General features: G+C 42.6%; 1 protein-coding gene across 1 annotated transcript in view; it reads right to left on the reverse strand.

Moving 5' to 3' along the window:
* Positions 1-16715, reverse strand: part of Rab8b (RAB8B, member RAS oncogene family) — a 68549-nt gene that overhangs the window by 12691 nt on the left and 39143 nt on the right. Inside the window, exons 2-3 of the mRNA XM_005393793.2 lie at positions 6416-6476; positions 540-600 (exon numbers count right to left, since the gene is read on the reverse strand). Coding sequence (XP_005393850.1) covers positions 540-600; positions 6416-6476 — 122 coding nt within the window. The remainder of the gene's footprint in view (positions 1-539; positions 601-6415; positions 6477-16715) is intronic.

The raw sequence follows: 16715 nt of genomic DNA on the forward strand, positions 1-16715 counted from the left end.
CAAAAGCCTGATGAGCGGTCTCCGGCCCTGTGTTCATTAGACTAACTAACTTAGGCCCAAGCCCCCTCTGGTACAGGAGACTCCAGAAAGATGAGCCACGAACAGGGGAGGTTGTGGGGGAGGTGAGAGGGGGTATCTTGGGGGTGGTGAGAGGGAAGAGGGGATGGGAGTGGGCAGAGTATAAGAAACGAACCCTTAGTCACAAGGTATGTGGTTTGCTAAGATTGTCACAAGTAATTCACAAAAGAAAAACACACAAATGCAAAAAATATACACAAAAATGTACAAACACCTTAGAATGTGAAGTTCTAGAAAATCTACAAGCTAAGTGCCTAATTATTAGATCAACAGCAAAATGTAGTTACTAAACACAAAACATAATTTAAAAAATCTTTAAAATGTCTTGTTTTCACATTTAAAAGATGTTTTCCCCACCCACCTACTGTACTGGACTCCAGCTAGCATGCTATACTCTGGGCAAATGAATATCCACGTTTTACTTTCACCTGAACAGTTACAAAACCCTAAAACACACTCACCATGGCTCCTCTATAGTAAGCGGTCGTGATTGTTCGGAATCTTTCCTGACCTGCTGTGTCCCTAAAATTTGAAACAAAGGAGAGAGCAGTTTGAAAAGGCATCATCAGCATCACTGAGGAGTGGCCCTAAGCTGGAGGTGACGGGACGTGGGTCTGCCCACAGCACGCTGGGTGCGGGGCAGAAGGGAACAGAAACATGAAGGCAGCCCGCTGCGCATCTTCCAGCTGGAGGCAGCGGTGGCCACAGGGGCCTGTCAGAGCTGACAGCGACTTGGATGAAAAATTTGGACCTTGATGTTAAAAGCAGCAACAGGAAAACACTCAGGCCCTGCTAGGAACTGGCATGTCATATTCGTCAAACACATGTGGGAGGAAATAGAGAATAGTTCTAAGTGCTTGGACTCCCAGAGGTGGCAATAATCCTTTATCTAAGTGCTTTATAATTAAGGCATTTTGCTTTCTTGACTGAACTTATGTGATTTCTCCACAAAGCAAATAGTTGAACTGGACTTAGTACTGTGTACATTCTGCTCAGTAGAGCACAATAAAATAGATCGCTTCCAGAACTTTTTCAGCAGTAGAGGCCATGGTTACACAGAAGCCTGAAATTCAAGACATCACTGTTGACAATGTCAAGACTTTTAAACATGAGTGACCACCTCGAAAATACATAAACCTCCATATGTTCCTGCTTTTTAGCTGATAAGACTTTGTTAAAATATATTCTGAAATGCTGCAAGTACAGCTCAGTCATACAGCAAGTGCCTCGCATGCACAAGGGCCTTGGGTTCAATCCCCAGCACTGTAAAAATAAACAAGTGGATAAACAGTTTTTAAAAGTTTCTAATTACACTTATAGCAGCAATCCCATAAAGGAAGTCAGATTTCCTTGAGGTTTGGGGAAATCAATATTCTCAAATTTGTTACTTAGAGCCAGGACTAATTCACTTCCTACAACTTAACTGCAAGGGAGAAAGAATACACACTAAGTCTGAACAAGGAATGAAAGTCCAAGGGAAACACAGTAAATTAAAAACAATAAATACTGTAACATTTATGTTTACTTACAAAATACTTTCACAATGTGCTCACACGATGCAATCCCAGCCAGGTGCACACAAGGAGGGGGCCCTATTACCATTGTGCTCATTCTGCAAAGAGGAAACAGGCTCCCATCTCTGCCACTAACTAGCTCATCCCTTGAGTGAGACTCAAGCATCCGTTTCGCAAAGAGCCTTAGTTTCCTATTCTCTCGCTGCTCAGGATTAAATGTTTGGGGTCCTTACTTTAAGCTTGGCAAACAAATCACGGGGAAAACAGAAGCCATGCAACACTGACCAGGGAACCATATTTTCTTGACTGATTTAGACCCAGCTTTGTGCTGAGGATAAAGAAGAATCTGTATTACACTAAATGGGGCTGTGAGGTCTGAATGGTCTACTGAGAGGACAGACAGGGTCATAATGCTTTGGCTACCGGGTTAGCCCGTTTTGCATTACCATAGTAAACTGTCCAAGGCAGGTTACTCTATAAAGAAAAAAGAGGTTTACTTAGCTTACAGTTCTGGAAGCTCAAGAGCACGCCACTGGCATCAGCTCACTTCCAGTGAGGACCCTGCTGGCTGCATCACCTCATGGCAGACAACAGTGGTAGAAACATGAATGGGAGAAAGGGCCCATCTCAAGACAGGAAGCCCGAGAGAGCAACTCAGGTTCATGCTTTTATAACAGTGGGCTTTTGTGAGAACTCACTGGAAAACCAGTATTCCCTTCAGAGGGTGGCACCCCCAGTGACCTAAGGTCCCCCCACTTGGATGAACCTCTTTCAGATTCCATTCCATCTCCCACTGCCACACAGAGGACCACGCTTCCAACACACGGACCCTCGGGGGACAAACCATACTCCACTGCAGCTACGCTGGATGAAGTTCTACTAGGTGACCACCCACAGGCTCCCAGAGGCACTCCTTATTGCTATGGTCAGGACTATGCAGCAAAGCATCAGAAATTCTCCTTGCTTCCCTCTCATAAAAATTGTTTTACAGCTTTAAAATATTAGGCTTCACACTAAATACCACTAGATGACAAGGGCAGCCTGTGTGATGCTTCCAGTGAAGTACACAGGGAACCGCCAGATCAGGTTAATACATGAGGCTGACACTACATCCCAGGAGATTTCAGTGACTGTCCCAGCACTACCAGTAACCCAGACATCTGCCTTTTGATGAACTCAACAACAAAAGAAGGGCAGAGGACTTTAATAAACATTCTAATTCTATCCCAGTTTTGAGATTCAAAGAAGAAAAAGATCCTACAGGAAGGGATAGAGATTTAGCTCAGCGGCACAGCGCCTGCCTGGCAAGGGTGAGGTCGTGAGTTCGATTCCCAGTACCGGAAAACAAACAAACAAACAAAATCCTATAGGAAAAGCTGACATATACTGTAGGTTGAGGATCAGAAATCTGAAATGCAGGGGCTGGGGATTTAGCTCAGCGGCACAGCGCCTGCCCAGCAAGCGCAAGGTTGTGAGTTCAATCCCCGGTACCGGAAACAAAACAAAACAAAACAAAACAAAACAAAAAAAATCTGAAATGCTCCAAAATCTTGGCACTTTTTGTGTACCAACATGATACCACAAGTGGAAAACTCCATACCATAAAGCTTTGTTTTATATCTAAAATACTGTGTGAAATGACCTCACAGTGTATAAAGTATATGAAAAAATTAATTTTGTGTTTAGACTTCGGTCCCACCCCGAAGATATTTCATTATGTATATGTAAATATCCCCAAATCTCAAAAAAATCTGAGCTCCAAAAGACTTCTGGTCCTAAGCATTTCATAAGGAATATGAAGTCTGTACTTTATATGTAGCCCTGCCCGTTTCTTACTTTGCAGTGTTCTAAATTTCTAAGTTTTGTCCACCACTGTCATTACATCTTAGATCAGCAAACATTATCTAAAATCTTCCTCAAGGCTCCAGCTCTCTATGGCTCCATCCTAGGCATCACACTGAAAGAAATTAAACTTATTTCTAGGAGGTCTAAAAAAAAACTAAAAGGAGCTTCTGGGTCCAAGTAAAAAGTACTTGGCTTGGCAATCTGAAAGTACCACATTTACTCCTTGTAGTTTGACAAATTCTTCAGCCATTTGCCAGCCAGAGTTGTACGAAGTAAGTAAATCGTTGCCTTGTACACTCCAACATGAGAGATGGGAGACACAGATCTAATGTATGTGTTCCTCCAAAATTCCATCTGGAAGCCCAATCTTCAATGGGAATGTATTTGGAGAGGGGACCTTTGATCATGGTTTTTTTAAGAACTGGTGTTCTTAAAAGCAGGGACATCGGAGAGAGGGCCTCTATCTGGACCATGTGAAGCTGTTCGTAAGCCACGAAGGACACCCTCTCTGTTAGACTGTGGATCAGCTGCCACCTTGATCTGGGATGTCTCGGACTCTAGAACGTGAGAAATATGAGGTGTGATCAAAATATACAATGAATGCTTAATTTTTTCAAAAAACCTATTATAGTAAAAGACATATTGCCACTAACCCCCTGGAAGTACTCCTCCTTGCTCCTACCACCTTCTGAAGCAGACTGGAAGTCCCCTTTTGTGAGTGCTTTTAGTTGTGCTGTCTTAGCTGTCACGTTGATTCCAAAGGTTTACCTTGTGCGTTATGTTAATTTGGGGAAAGAGCCAGAAGTTGCACAATGCCAGGTCTGGTGAGCAAGTGAGGTGAAGACACACTGTAAGGCTTTCACTTGACATAAATTGCCATAAATGTTCTGAATCAATTCAAGATGTTGCAGCAGCCATGAAAAGACGCCCAAGAAAGAGGATTTCCGGAAATGCCTTAGAAAGTGGCAAGAATGCTGGGATAAGTGTGCTTGAAACGAGGGGGGATCGGAGGGGATGAATGGCAATGTTTCTTTTATGTAATAAGTTTTTAATTTAAACACTAACTGTATTTTTTGATCACACATCAATTGTTTAAGATGTCAAGTCTATGGTACTTTTGCTACAAGAACTGTGATAGTGTGATGCAAGAAGAAATATGTATTTGGGTTCTGGCTCTGCTTCCTGGTATACAGCTCCCACATCTGCTGGAATCTCCGGAAGTGATGCAGTGATGTCTTTTCAGGCTAATGGGATGGCTGGTGCTGGGGCTCCTGGATAGCCTCGGGATGGGGGCTGGCTGCCCAGAGAAGAACCCTGCGATTAGGGGGCTGGGAACCTTTAGTGCCACCAACCAATCCTAAGCGACGGGAGCAGGACTAAAGAGCTGAGCTGACTACCAGTGGCCAGTGATGTAGTCGATCATGGCTCTGTAGTGAAGTCGCCAGGAAACCCAGAGGACAGGGTTCAGGGAGCTTCTGGGCTCCGGAACACTGGAGATGCCACATCCAGAGACGGCACGGGCACTCCACAACCCTCCCCACAGAGCTTGCCTCGCACATCTCTTCCATCTGGCTGTCCCCCTGACCTATAATGAATGATTGAGGAACTGTGTCTCTGAGTTCTGTGGTCCGACCCCAGGACAGGGTTGTGGGATCCTTGATTAAAAGTCGGAAGTACAGGTAACCACTTCCTGCTTGCAACTGACATCAGCACTAGAAAGGAGACTGAGCAACGGAGTGCTCGACCTGGGGACCTATGCTATTTCTAAGAGGGAAGTCAGAATTGGGTTCAATTACAGAACACCCATTTGGAGAATGGCTTGGTATATGAGGGAAAGAAACCCACACATCTGGCATCAGAAGTATTGTGTTGTATAAGACAAGAACATTTTGTTTTGTTTTTTTGAGACAGCATCTCACTGTGTACCCCAGTCTGCCCCCAAATTCCACATCCTCCTGTCTCACCTTCCTGAGTACTGGGACTGCAGATATGTACCATGGGGTCTGACTTTATTTTTTTAATACAGAGGAGCTTAATTAGGAGAAAGTATGACTTATTTTTTCCTTAAGTAGTCAAACAGTCCTAACTTTTCTATTTAAAGAGAAGAAACATGCAAATAAATTATAAAATATCCGAGCGAGAGGCGAACTCCAGTGTCACCAATCCAACCAATTCACAAGTGAGGAAAGCAGACCCTGAGAAGTGCTATAGTTTACATACGGATCCATCTGTTAAAAGCTTGGCCCCTAGGGAAGCAATATTGGCAGGTGGTAAAACCTTTTCACCTGGTGAGCGGGCCTCACAGCACCTGGAGCAAGCCCTTTAAGGGAACTGTGGGACACTGGCCCTGTCCTGTCTCTCTCTTGCTCTTGAGCCCATAAAGTGAGGCATTTGCTCTACCAGGTGCACCCAACCACTGCCATCTGGCACTCCCTTCAGAGGCACAAGCCAACGAGTCCACCAGACCCGCAACCGAAACCTCCAAAGCTGTGAGCCAAACTAAGCCTCTTCTCTTTACAAGTTACCTATCTTAGGTATTTAATTACAGTGAGGGAGAGGCGACTAACATAGAAGAGAAACAACTGGCCCAAAGTCCTCAATTTAGAGCACTGTGGCTGTAACCCAGATCTCCACTTTATGCTAGAGGTCTGTACCACTTGACCATTTTGTCTTATCTGATTACAGCTACAAGAACTGCCACCAAGAAGTAATTTACATGTTTTACAATGTAGTTTCCTCCTGTATAAAATTAGAACTTGGGAAGAACAAGTTCCCAGACCTCCTGCAGCTCCAAGAGTAAGTGGCACCATTTCTCACTTCCACTCTTGCTGGTGATACTCTGAAGGGGCTTCGTACTTACCCATTTCCCCTTGGTTCTGATAAAGAAAAGCCTCTGACTTGTCATAATTCACATTTTAACTCCCATTTTTAATTCCTGATTAAAGTAGAAACTGTGTATGTTTTTTTTTTTTACTTACCATATCTGAAGCTTAATTTTCTTTCCATCTAGTTCTATCGTTCTGATTTTAAAATCAATTCCTGCCAGAAAAACAAAAAAGGATATGCTAAGTTTCTTCAAATCTAATCCAAGTCTTATTAGGAAGGGGACAAAGATTTCTATTGAAAAAAAGCTCTCCAACGCACTGGAAAATGTGAACAGAGAGAGGGTGTGAATGGTATGTTTCCTCTGAATACAGGCTGGAGAAAGGAATGCTAATTGCTCTGCAAAGAATTCCCACACATGTTAAATGCAGCGTATTCTCTGCCTCATTATTTTGACACAAATGGACCACATCCCGCAAAGTTACATAATTTAGATAGATTGAGCACATGCCATATTTTCTACTTCCTGAAATACATATAAACAATACTTCCTACCCTCTCTCTCCACCCTTCCCTAAAGAAAACCATGGGACTGATTTCAAATGTCTTTCTCCGTATTTGTTCATTTGTTTCTTTGGAAACTTGCAACTAAGGCAGAAAAAAAAAAAGAGAGAGAAACCTACTTATTTGAAGGCTGGGGAGAGAAAACCTGCATTTTATTTTATACAAAGTTAGGGAGTGTTTTATGTACATTTAAATAAATGTTTCTGCTGATTACTACCTAGAACTGAAATAGCTATAATGGTTTTTGGCTGCACTTCAGAATTACCTGGAAAGCTTAAAATACAAAACAAAGCAAAACAAACACTTCATGACTAGGCCTGCTTCCTCCCCCAAATTCTGAGATTCTGACTTAGCTGGTCAAGGGTTAAAAGCTCCCCAGGTAATTTTAACCTGAAAGCAAAGTTAAGAAATGCTCACCAGGGCGTGCCAGGTGGCATGTGAACGTTATCCAGGACTCTGACACCTCAGAAGTTCCACCTCTCCCTCACCTCCTTCTCCCCTCTGTGGCAGCCCAAACTACCTTGTGGATTTCTACACCTTCCAGGGAACCACAACTATCAGCACGTTCTACAGACCCCGGGAAGAAGCTTTCTGAGGAGGTTAGCTGGTAAATGCAACTGGATTGCAGTTTGCTACACCCTCATCATATGGCTGAACAAGTTTTAGCTTTGTCTATTCTTTTGCTTCCACACAGAATTCCTTAAAGTAGTTTTCAAGATATTTTGAGAAAACTTGTGAACTATGCATCCTCTAAAGAGTCATTAGCTGTAGTTATTTGGGGTGGAAGGAGCCTTCAGCAGCTCTGTTCCTTCAGACAGAGACTGAAAGCGCCCGAAAAAGGCTGCTTCCCAGCTCCACTTTTACTGATAACACAAAGGATTAAGCCAATTGGATTTTCCCTTCTTCTCTGGCACTCTACTCTTCCCGAAGGAAGCTTTTTTAGTAACTCTTGTGAATCTCAAAATAGACAAAAATCACACCCAAGCTAATGTAGCAAAACAGCCTCTTCATCATTCTTTCAGAAATAATCAGGGATTGTTAACACACACAGTCTGGTGCCCGATATCCCCAGGATATACGGCACCTGCATCTCTCTGCGGTACCTTCCTCAGGGTGACAGGGCCAAGTGGTGGAAGAAAACTTAGCACCACAGCGTCAATAGTATTGCTAGCATCTCACAGAATCTACTGTCGCCATCACTCACTTAAGACTCACTAGACACTGGTCTTCACGGTGACTTATCTTTGCACATCCCTACAAATCCAGCGGAACAAAGGCCCGTAGAGACCCTCCTCTAGGCTTCATCTCTTTTTGGGCCAGGTCCAAGATCACATAAGACTTAATATCTGGCATGCACTCAAATGTTTCTTGAAATTAACTTTTTAAACAAATCATGACTTTCCAAATCCACAGAAATAGAAAATAGAGTGGTAGTTACCAGGGGGTGGGAGAAGGGGAAAAGGGAATAGTTGTTTAATGGGTCCAAAGTTTCAAAACTGCAAGTTCTGGAGATCAGTTGTACAACAACGTAAATGTACTTAACACCACTGAAGGTTAATAACTGGTTAAGATGGCAAATTTCATGATATATTTTTTACCACGTTAAAGCAAACACAATTTGGTCTGAGAAAACCTTCTCAGCCATGCACCCCAGTTCTTGCACAAGGAATTGCAACCTAACTCAGTACTAAACTAGAGAACCTAACAGGAATTTGCCTTTATAAAAATGACTGGGTCTCACGCAATCATAGCAGCTGAACTTTAGTCAAACCAGGTTCAAATAAGGAAAATGCCAAGTTTTAACCAATTGTGCTGCCTTTGTACCTTATTTCATTTTTTGTACATCACTTCCCCTTTCCTGCCTGACACTTCCCTCTTTGTGTTAAATGTTATCCAGCTAGGTGCAGTCTGAGTCTCACTAAACCTATACTCATTCTGGGGGCTTCCCAATTCATGAACTGGTTTTTTGTTCAACTAAACTTCATTAAATTTGCCTAAAATTTTTCTCTTAACAAAACCACAACAAAAGAGAAAAAATTCATGACTTCCAAGTGTCTACTGAATACACAGAGAACAGCTAACTCAAAGAACAAGTGTCCAACATTACATCATTAATCATTATTCAATTTCAAACAAAAGGCGATATGTACCAAAACACCTGTTTAAATGCACATTTTCCTGGCTCTGGCTTGGAAGGCAGTAACTCCAGTTCTTGCCAGGTTGCCTTTGCTGGAGAGAAACAAGGGCAACTTTAGCATCTGCGTTCAACAAAGCTGTTTTGAGGTTCCCTTCGAGTCTCACTCTCCACTCATTTGAAACACTTCAGAGCTTTGCACTGATCTAGTCTTCTCTGTTTTACATTTGTTAGAAATATTATCTTTCTCTTATTTGAGGAAGTTTTAGAAGATGGTGACATTTAACCATCTTTTCATTATTCAGAGGTTTTCAATGTTTATAGGAGTTGTTGGTCGCAGCATTTAGTTTTGTTTATGCTGCACTCAAGAGCCAGTTGGTAGACAAGTGCTGTAGAACACTGTAAAATTAGCAAACACAGAAATGAGCAAGCAGGGGCCTAAAACAGGTAATATTTTTAGAAAAAAGAGGAATTTCACTAAAAATGGAAAAGATTAAGATTACTGGAAAGCACTGAATTGGGAGGTCGAAAGACCTAGGTTGCAGGTTTACCAGCTTTCGATTAGGTCCTGTAACTGCTCTACCCCTCTGTATCTTCATCCATAAAGAAGGCGGGAGGATCAAATTAGTTAGAAAATGGGTGTGAGCAGCTTTGGGAGCTCTGAAATTCCATATAAAACTAAGAAAGGAGACATTCAGATCCTGTTACGCTACAGCTCCTGCCGTTTCACGCGTGGTTACTGGGAATGGTTTCCCAGGAAGCGGTGCCAGCCTCTCCGCATCCAACTGCCTGTGCACCTCTGCCAGAGGGACTTCCAACACCCCTTGTGGGGAGGACAGCGATGAAGGCCTCCAGCAGCCTGGCAGCCTTTCCCTCGGGCGTGGGCTCCAGACACTGCCCCCGCTCCTTCAGCACAGGCCTTCGGTTTCCCCTACACTTCCTTTCCCCTGCCCCTGTCGCCCTGCAGCCTTCTCAGAGGACGCCACTCCGCTGTCCTGCCCTTTTCTCCCGGGCTCCCCGCTCAGCCACGTCCACCCCTGCCTCAACGCCTGGCTTTCGCACAATGACGTGATCCTTCCCGTGTCACTGGGTTTTGCTAACATACTGCTCTGTAACTGCTCTCAAATCAAGCGAAGCCCCATCTTCTCTGCCAGTCAATTGTCCACAGAAATATGTATACAGTAGACGTGAAATTAAATGTTAAGCACTGTCACATATTTAAGTAAAAGCGCAACAGTACTAAGCGTGAAGATGCTAAAACCACCTCAGAAGTTTTAAAGCAACCATAGTTAAGATACCGAGAAATCTTCCAATAAGAAAATGAAGATGTTTGCAATGATGCTATCAGCAAAACTATGGAATAGATTAATATTCACTGTTAAATTCAAAGAAAAGGTAACGCTCTGAGGCTAATCAGGGGTTAAAAGAATAATGAACCATAAAATCACAGCAACTAGGATGCTTTCGGCTGCAAAGAGCAGAAGCCCAAATCAAACCAGCTTACGGTACTTTGCTGACTCGTGTCACAAGCCCAGGGCTCAACCCAGCAGCTCTGGCTCGCGTGTCTGCGCCTCCCTCAGCTCCGCCTCCTGGGAGTATCAATTTTATCTTCTGACAGAGAGCAGTTCCTGACCACAACAGCAATATCAAGAAGAAAACAGATCATCTTCCTCTCTTAAAAGTGAGAGTGTGTTTCCCCAAAGCCTCCAAGGACTTTTCCTTTGTGTCTTATTTCCAGATTATAAGCATGGTAATGTGTTCTGGTGGGCTAAGACCAAATTCCGGAACCAGTCGCTACCCTGGGGAGTTACCACCTCTCAATTCAGATTAATCAAGGCCTGTCCCTGAGCCGGGTCCCCCAACCCCCAGGGCTCATAAAAAAAACAGTGTGAGGGTGGAAAGGCTGCTGGCACCAATCCTAATATCCTTTACAGCAGTCCTCAAATCTCTCTCTTTGACAAAATTTTACATCCAATATGGAGGACCATCTGGGCAGCTCTCCTTGAAAGAGGAGCAACTGTCTCCATTTTGGCTGAGCCCGACCCTATTTCCGTGTACTGATACATACAGAGCTGACTAGGATGTTCCTTATCCCTTCAGTTGGTTTTAAGCAATGCATATCAGTCCAGCCGAGGTGCTGATGGTGGTCTTTGAAGCTGGCAGGTGAGGTGGGATGTGGGAGCCAATGCTCCACGCTGTTGGCTGGAACAAGCCTTGTTTGAAAGATTACACATCAGAGCTGAAGCACTGACCCCAAAACATTAGATTCTATCTCAGTTGTGTTATGCAGATTACTCTTTCTGTGTAGCCTTCTCTCTGCATTTGCAGAGGTGATTTCAGGGCTCCTACCCAGCCCAGCTCAGGGCACTCACCTACTTCCTGCCATTCTCACAGTCACTCATCCTCAAGCTACTCCTTTCTTCATGAATGAATGAAAATCCGGGTTCAGCCTCAGGTCAAGGCCATCATCGTGGCTGGACTTAGGACCCCTTGGCTCCCCATAACTACAAATATGCCTCAGTGTCTTTATTCTGGCCATGGGTTGCACTGGAAGTGGTAGATTGGAGTTAACCCACTAGGATTCCAGTAACTTTTCATGGGATTACGAATGTAAACTTCCTGGGCCACGATGAGGACCGGGAGGGCGCTCTATAATCCCCCCGTCTATGAAATGGACAAACCCTGACAGCGGTCACTTGTACTTGTTTCGAGCAGTATTACCCTCACTGGTAGGCTGTAGTACTTCTCTGGCAGTAACTGCACTTACTGTTCAACCAAGAACCAGAAAATAAGAAGAAAAAAAGGCCGATAAGCAACCCCAGAAGCCGCGTGCTGCTACCTCAGGCCCACAGCTCATCTCCCAGCCTCAGATGAGTTGGGGCTGTAAAGGAGGCCCGTCACACTGATGCAGAAAGAGCCACTCGTCCAGGCAGTTGCAGGAGTGGCTTTTTTTTTAAGTACTACATAATCTCAGAAACATAGCTCCTCAGGGGTATCACACTTAGGGTCAAGAAGTCCTTCCCATTTCACTCGCCTTTCAAAGAGCATCATTTGCTGGCAGCACACAGCACAGTAATCCAGGCTCAGAATGGCAGCCTTGAGTCACCCTGACTCACAAGCAATCTGCAACCCAGCAGGCTGTGTGCCGCCATCCCGGCAGGCAGCACTACCCAACGTCTAAATCAGGAGCCAACGCCAAAGCTGCTTCCGTGTTGCTCTACATTAACATCTTTTTTCCGATGGTTCTAAAGCAACTCCAGTTTCCTCATTAATATTTATCTACTCAATGAAATAAGAAATCTAAATTGTAAGAAAACATTTCTAAAGGTCTCAAAGCCATTTTCATTTGGATTTAAATACACAAACACATTCATTCTAATAGGGTTTTTTTTTCTGAATTGATTCTTATGCTAAATGGTTGCTCACAACTGATACACAGTATTAATCATAAAGAAGCAGAAAAGCAACGATGAAAGAGAATTATAGACCTGGGACTTACTTCAGAGATCATTTAGCACAGTCTTGCCTTTGTAGTGAAGAAAACTGAGACCCAAGGAGACGCACCGATCTGCCCAGACTCACAAAGACCAACATGAAAATGGGTTAAGATCAAGTTTTGGCATTTAAAGATCATGCCTTTCCAAAGAGACACGAACAAGGATGTCCATGCTGGGAAGCCTGCTCTTTAGAGGTAGCGGGAAAACACCAGCAGCAACTGAAACATCCACCAGTAGGGCGGCACCTTGGTGTACAAGGAAATGAGTACTTGGGGCAGTAACTAAAAGCCACATACACCAACAAAGCTGACTTTCAAAACAATATACTTAATGTTAAGTGAAAAGAGGAAGTTGCAGGAATACACAAACCCAAACCATTTCTGAAAACTAAAAAATGCCAAAGCCTGTAACATTCGTAAATACACCCATGTGTAATTAAAACATAAAACATGCATGAGAATGATTACCAACAAATTAAAGCCAACTATTTCCTCTGAAGAGAAATGGAATAAGAGGGTTTCACAGGGGACTTTGACTCTATCTATAATTTATGACCTGTGCGATCAAGTGGTGGGTACTTGGGAGTGGGAATGTTTTATATTACTACACTTCAAAGTTTTTTGAAAGTAACTATTAGTCATCAGGAAGACTGGGATATGGAGGCACACGTTCATTAATGGCAGTAGAAAAATCAAACCAAAATTTAGCGACGGAAAACACTGTAGAAGATTTAGCCAAGGAGAAGCAGGCACTACCCATCTCACCCAACATAAAGGGGGCAGTGCGCTGCGCTGGTCACTCAGTGTTGGGAGTGGCACTGACGGGCTTGCTAGGACAAAGAAGCTCTGATTTTTCCATTCAAAGGGCTAAGGAAGGAGGTGGCAGCCCCTGCCCTTGGGGGCCCGGAAGGGGAGCTCTGTCCTGCACCGCTGAAGGCAAAGCGGCACTTGAGGTCTCTGCGTGGTCCACGGGCACAAAGGGCACAAGAGCAGACAGACAGCGGGCAGCGAGACACCAGTGATGGAGACAGGGTGAGCGCTTACCCAAGAGCACTGCCTATGAGGAAATCCTCAGAAACCAGGGGTACATCTGGAGGCAGGTCTGAACCCGACTCGGGCCACAGTTAACAGGCTCACAGGGAAAAGGAACTGAGGAGCATTACGAGGCCACCTTCCCACCCACAAATTAGATGCACTTGATCACTGAGAAGGAACAGATTGATGAAGCTCTCCACACCAACATCAGATTTCAGTCAACAGATGTGAATAACATAACTGTTCTTCTTCACCGAGAGAAGAGGGAGGTTGCCCCGGGGCTTGCGGGAGGGTGAAAGGGTACCAGTGCCAGACTGTGGGAAAGAGTACTTCTGCTGGCCTTGGGAACTTGCTCCCAGCCAGCTCTGCTGACCTCCTGCAGGAGCTGTGACTTGTCCCGTTTTGCCTTGGGTGCTGCAGCTCTGGACAGCAGAGCTCTCCCTTCGATCTTGGGGACTCACTGGAGTTACTGAGGAAGTCTGCCGCCTGGCCCAGGAAATCGGGGCATCTCCAACTGAGGTTTTCTTCACTTGGTTCCCACTGAAGTTCTTTTAAAAGTTCAATTTGGCTGCAGTTGTGAGAACCATAAAAAGAGTCATATTTCCAGGTCATTTAGACTGCCAGTGAAGGACAACAATGTAACATTTCAAAGCTAAGTATACTCACAACGCAGCACATTTTTTACATTTTTTATACGGGTTCTTTATCTTCTTTGACCTACTTTAAGCAGCAGAAATTCAACACTGTGCTTTTATAATTAAAAAGGAAACTGTCTCAAAAGTCTATTTGGAAACATCTGTGATCCCAAGCTATCTGAATATGCGTTATGTGGCTTGTCTATTTACATTTCAGAGATACTCCAGAAAGAGGAAAAAAAAGTTTCCCAAATATTGAAATCTACTTTAAAGAAATGCTTCACTCACTTCCTTACTCAAGATTCTGATCGCTAATGAAGAAGACACAGCACAGATGGGCCTCACCAGCTCCGAGACTTTGACAGCATTCTGCTTCTGCTTTTGTGTGTGTGCTTCTAAACATGGAGAATAATGAAATTTTAGAGTGGCTGATTTTGGGATAATTAGTTGAAATCCCTAATTAGAAGAAAACTGGATTAACAAAATAGGAATAAATGAATCAGAGACTAAAGCTTTAAAAAATTATCCCTCTTTCCAGAAAAAGAAAAAAAGTAAAGCTGGAGAAAATGTGTAGAAGTAGAATAAAATTAAGCATATTGTATGGGGTAAGGAAGGACCTCAAGTCCAAGTCCAGCCTGGGCAACTCAGTGACTTAATGAGATTTTGTTTCAAAATGAAAATTTAAAAAACAGCTGGGGATGCAGCTCAGTGGGAAGATCCTAGGTTTAATATACCTAAAAAGGTTATATAGATCAAAAGAAGAGTTTAAAGGCAATCTTCTTTCATAAATATACATGCCGTGAGTTTTAAAAGTTATCCCACCAAATACCAATTTTGCTGCATACGTTTAGAACTATTTATTTTTTTGTTTATTTATATTAAAATTTATGAAATGTTTTCTAGTTTGAAAATTAGGTCTACAGTTTAGAAGGAAAAACACACTAAACATAACTTTAGGTAATATTTTATTTTATTTTACTTTTAGTGAAACTCTGTATTATCTCTACTGTTTTATCAAAGAATTATTTTCTTATTTCCCATAATGGTTTGAGCAATCTTTCACTCTTACATCTAGTAAGCTCAGCAATATAGTTGAGGATAGCGACATGTAATGTAACAACCACTGTTGATTCGTATTATTTTGTCTTGAGACTCTGTATCACTGTGAACTGTTCTTGCTCTGATTTGTTTATGTTTGTGATACCAGTATGCTGCTACTGTTCTATTTCTTTGTTTGTTTCTCATTTACTACTCTCGATAAAATAAAAATAAATAAATAAAACATGAACAAAAAAATAGGTAATATTTTAACAACAGTGAAATAACCACTGGCAGCCAATTGTTGACATTAATTTAGTTAAATCCAGCAAAAGAAAAGGAAGGCTATTTTTAGCTGGACTAACAAGTGGTCCTCAAATACTGTACAACTCGCCCTTTAAAAAGATACCCGCAATACTAAGAAGATGCATTAGAACTTTTCATATTTCTTCTGTTCTTCTAAGACATCTATGAATAGGAAGTGGTAAGTGAAACTCCATTTAAGACAAATCAATAATGATACACATTACCAATCCCTGCTGAAACAACTGTACAGCTATATACTGTTTTCACACTTTTTACGTGTTACTGAATTAAGTAAATTTCTTGACATTCCTCATATAATAATTGTACCCGTCTGTAAGAGCTAACCCATACCAACACAAAGTAACAAACTCATAACCTAATCCTAGAAATTAAGAAGGAATTACTAATTTTTCTTTGGACCATAAACATGCATGACATACAAACATGGTACAGTTAGTTTTTTTTTTTGTGGGGGGGGTGCCGGGAATCGAACCCAGGACCTTGAGCTTGCCAGGCAGGCGCTTATGCCACTGAACTATATCCCTGACCCTTAAGTAAGTTTTAAATGTCTATGTTTCAAAGTTTCAAAGGGCGTTAATCTACAAGATTAAAATATAATGATCTAACTTAACCCTTAAAATGCCTTTGGGAAATAAAGAGCAAAATAAGTCATTATACACCAGATGGTAACTACTATATGTCAAGAAAGACAGAAATAGCAAATACAGCGTAATAACACCTATAACAAGTCATATACTATACAGAGAAACACCTAGGAAGCCCTAAACATTTAAAATTGGATTAAGGAGACAGGAGAAATCATGCAGCATTCAGCTCACCATTTGAGAGCCCCCAGCTGAATGCATGACAAGTCTCTTTTGCAAATCTTGCACTTTCAAAAGGAAGTGTGTCTGAAGTATTACTCAATGTGGAAGTGGCAATGAACATAAAGTTTTCAATGTGGATTTTAGAAATTCTCACTGAACAAATGTTCTGAGTTCATTAAATCTGTTCACGGGGACTTATTTGTGAACTAACCTTTCTTGCAGGATGGAAGTCCAGAAGACCTCTGTGATTTCCATCCCTGATTTTATACACCACTGCTATGGGAAAATAACACAGCCAAGTCATTGGAATTATCACTGGAAAAAATTACAACATTCCAATCATGCTGCACCACAATGCAGTGAGACGGGTCCCTTGGATCTTCCCAAGTATTGACTACATATCATATTTTCCATTCATTT

Source organism: Chinchilla lanigera, unplaced genomic scaffold (genome assembly GCF_000276665.1).
Source record: "Chinchilla lanigera isolate Chin_1 unplaced genomic scaffold, ChiLan1.0 scaffold00049, whole genome shotgun sequence".
In the NCBI taxonomy this organism is placed as follows: domain Eukaryota; kingdom Metazoa; phylum Chordata; class Mammalia; order Rodentia; family Chinchillidae; genus Chinchilla; species Chinchilla lanigera.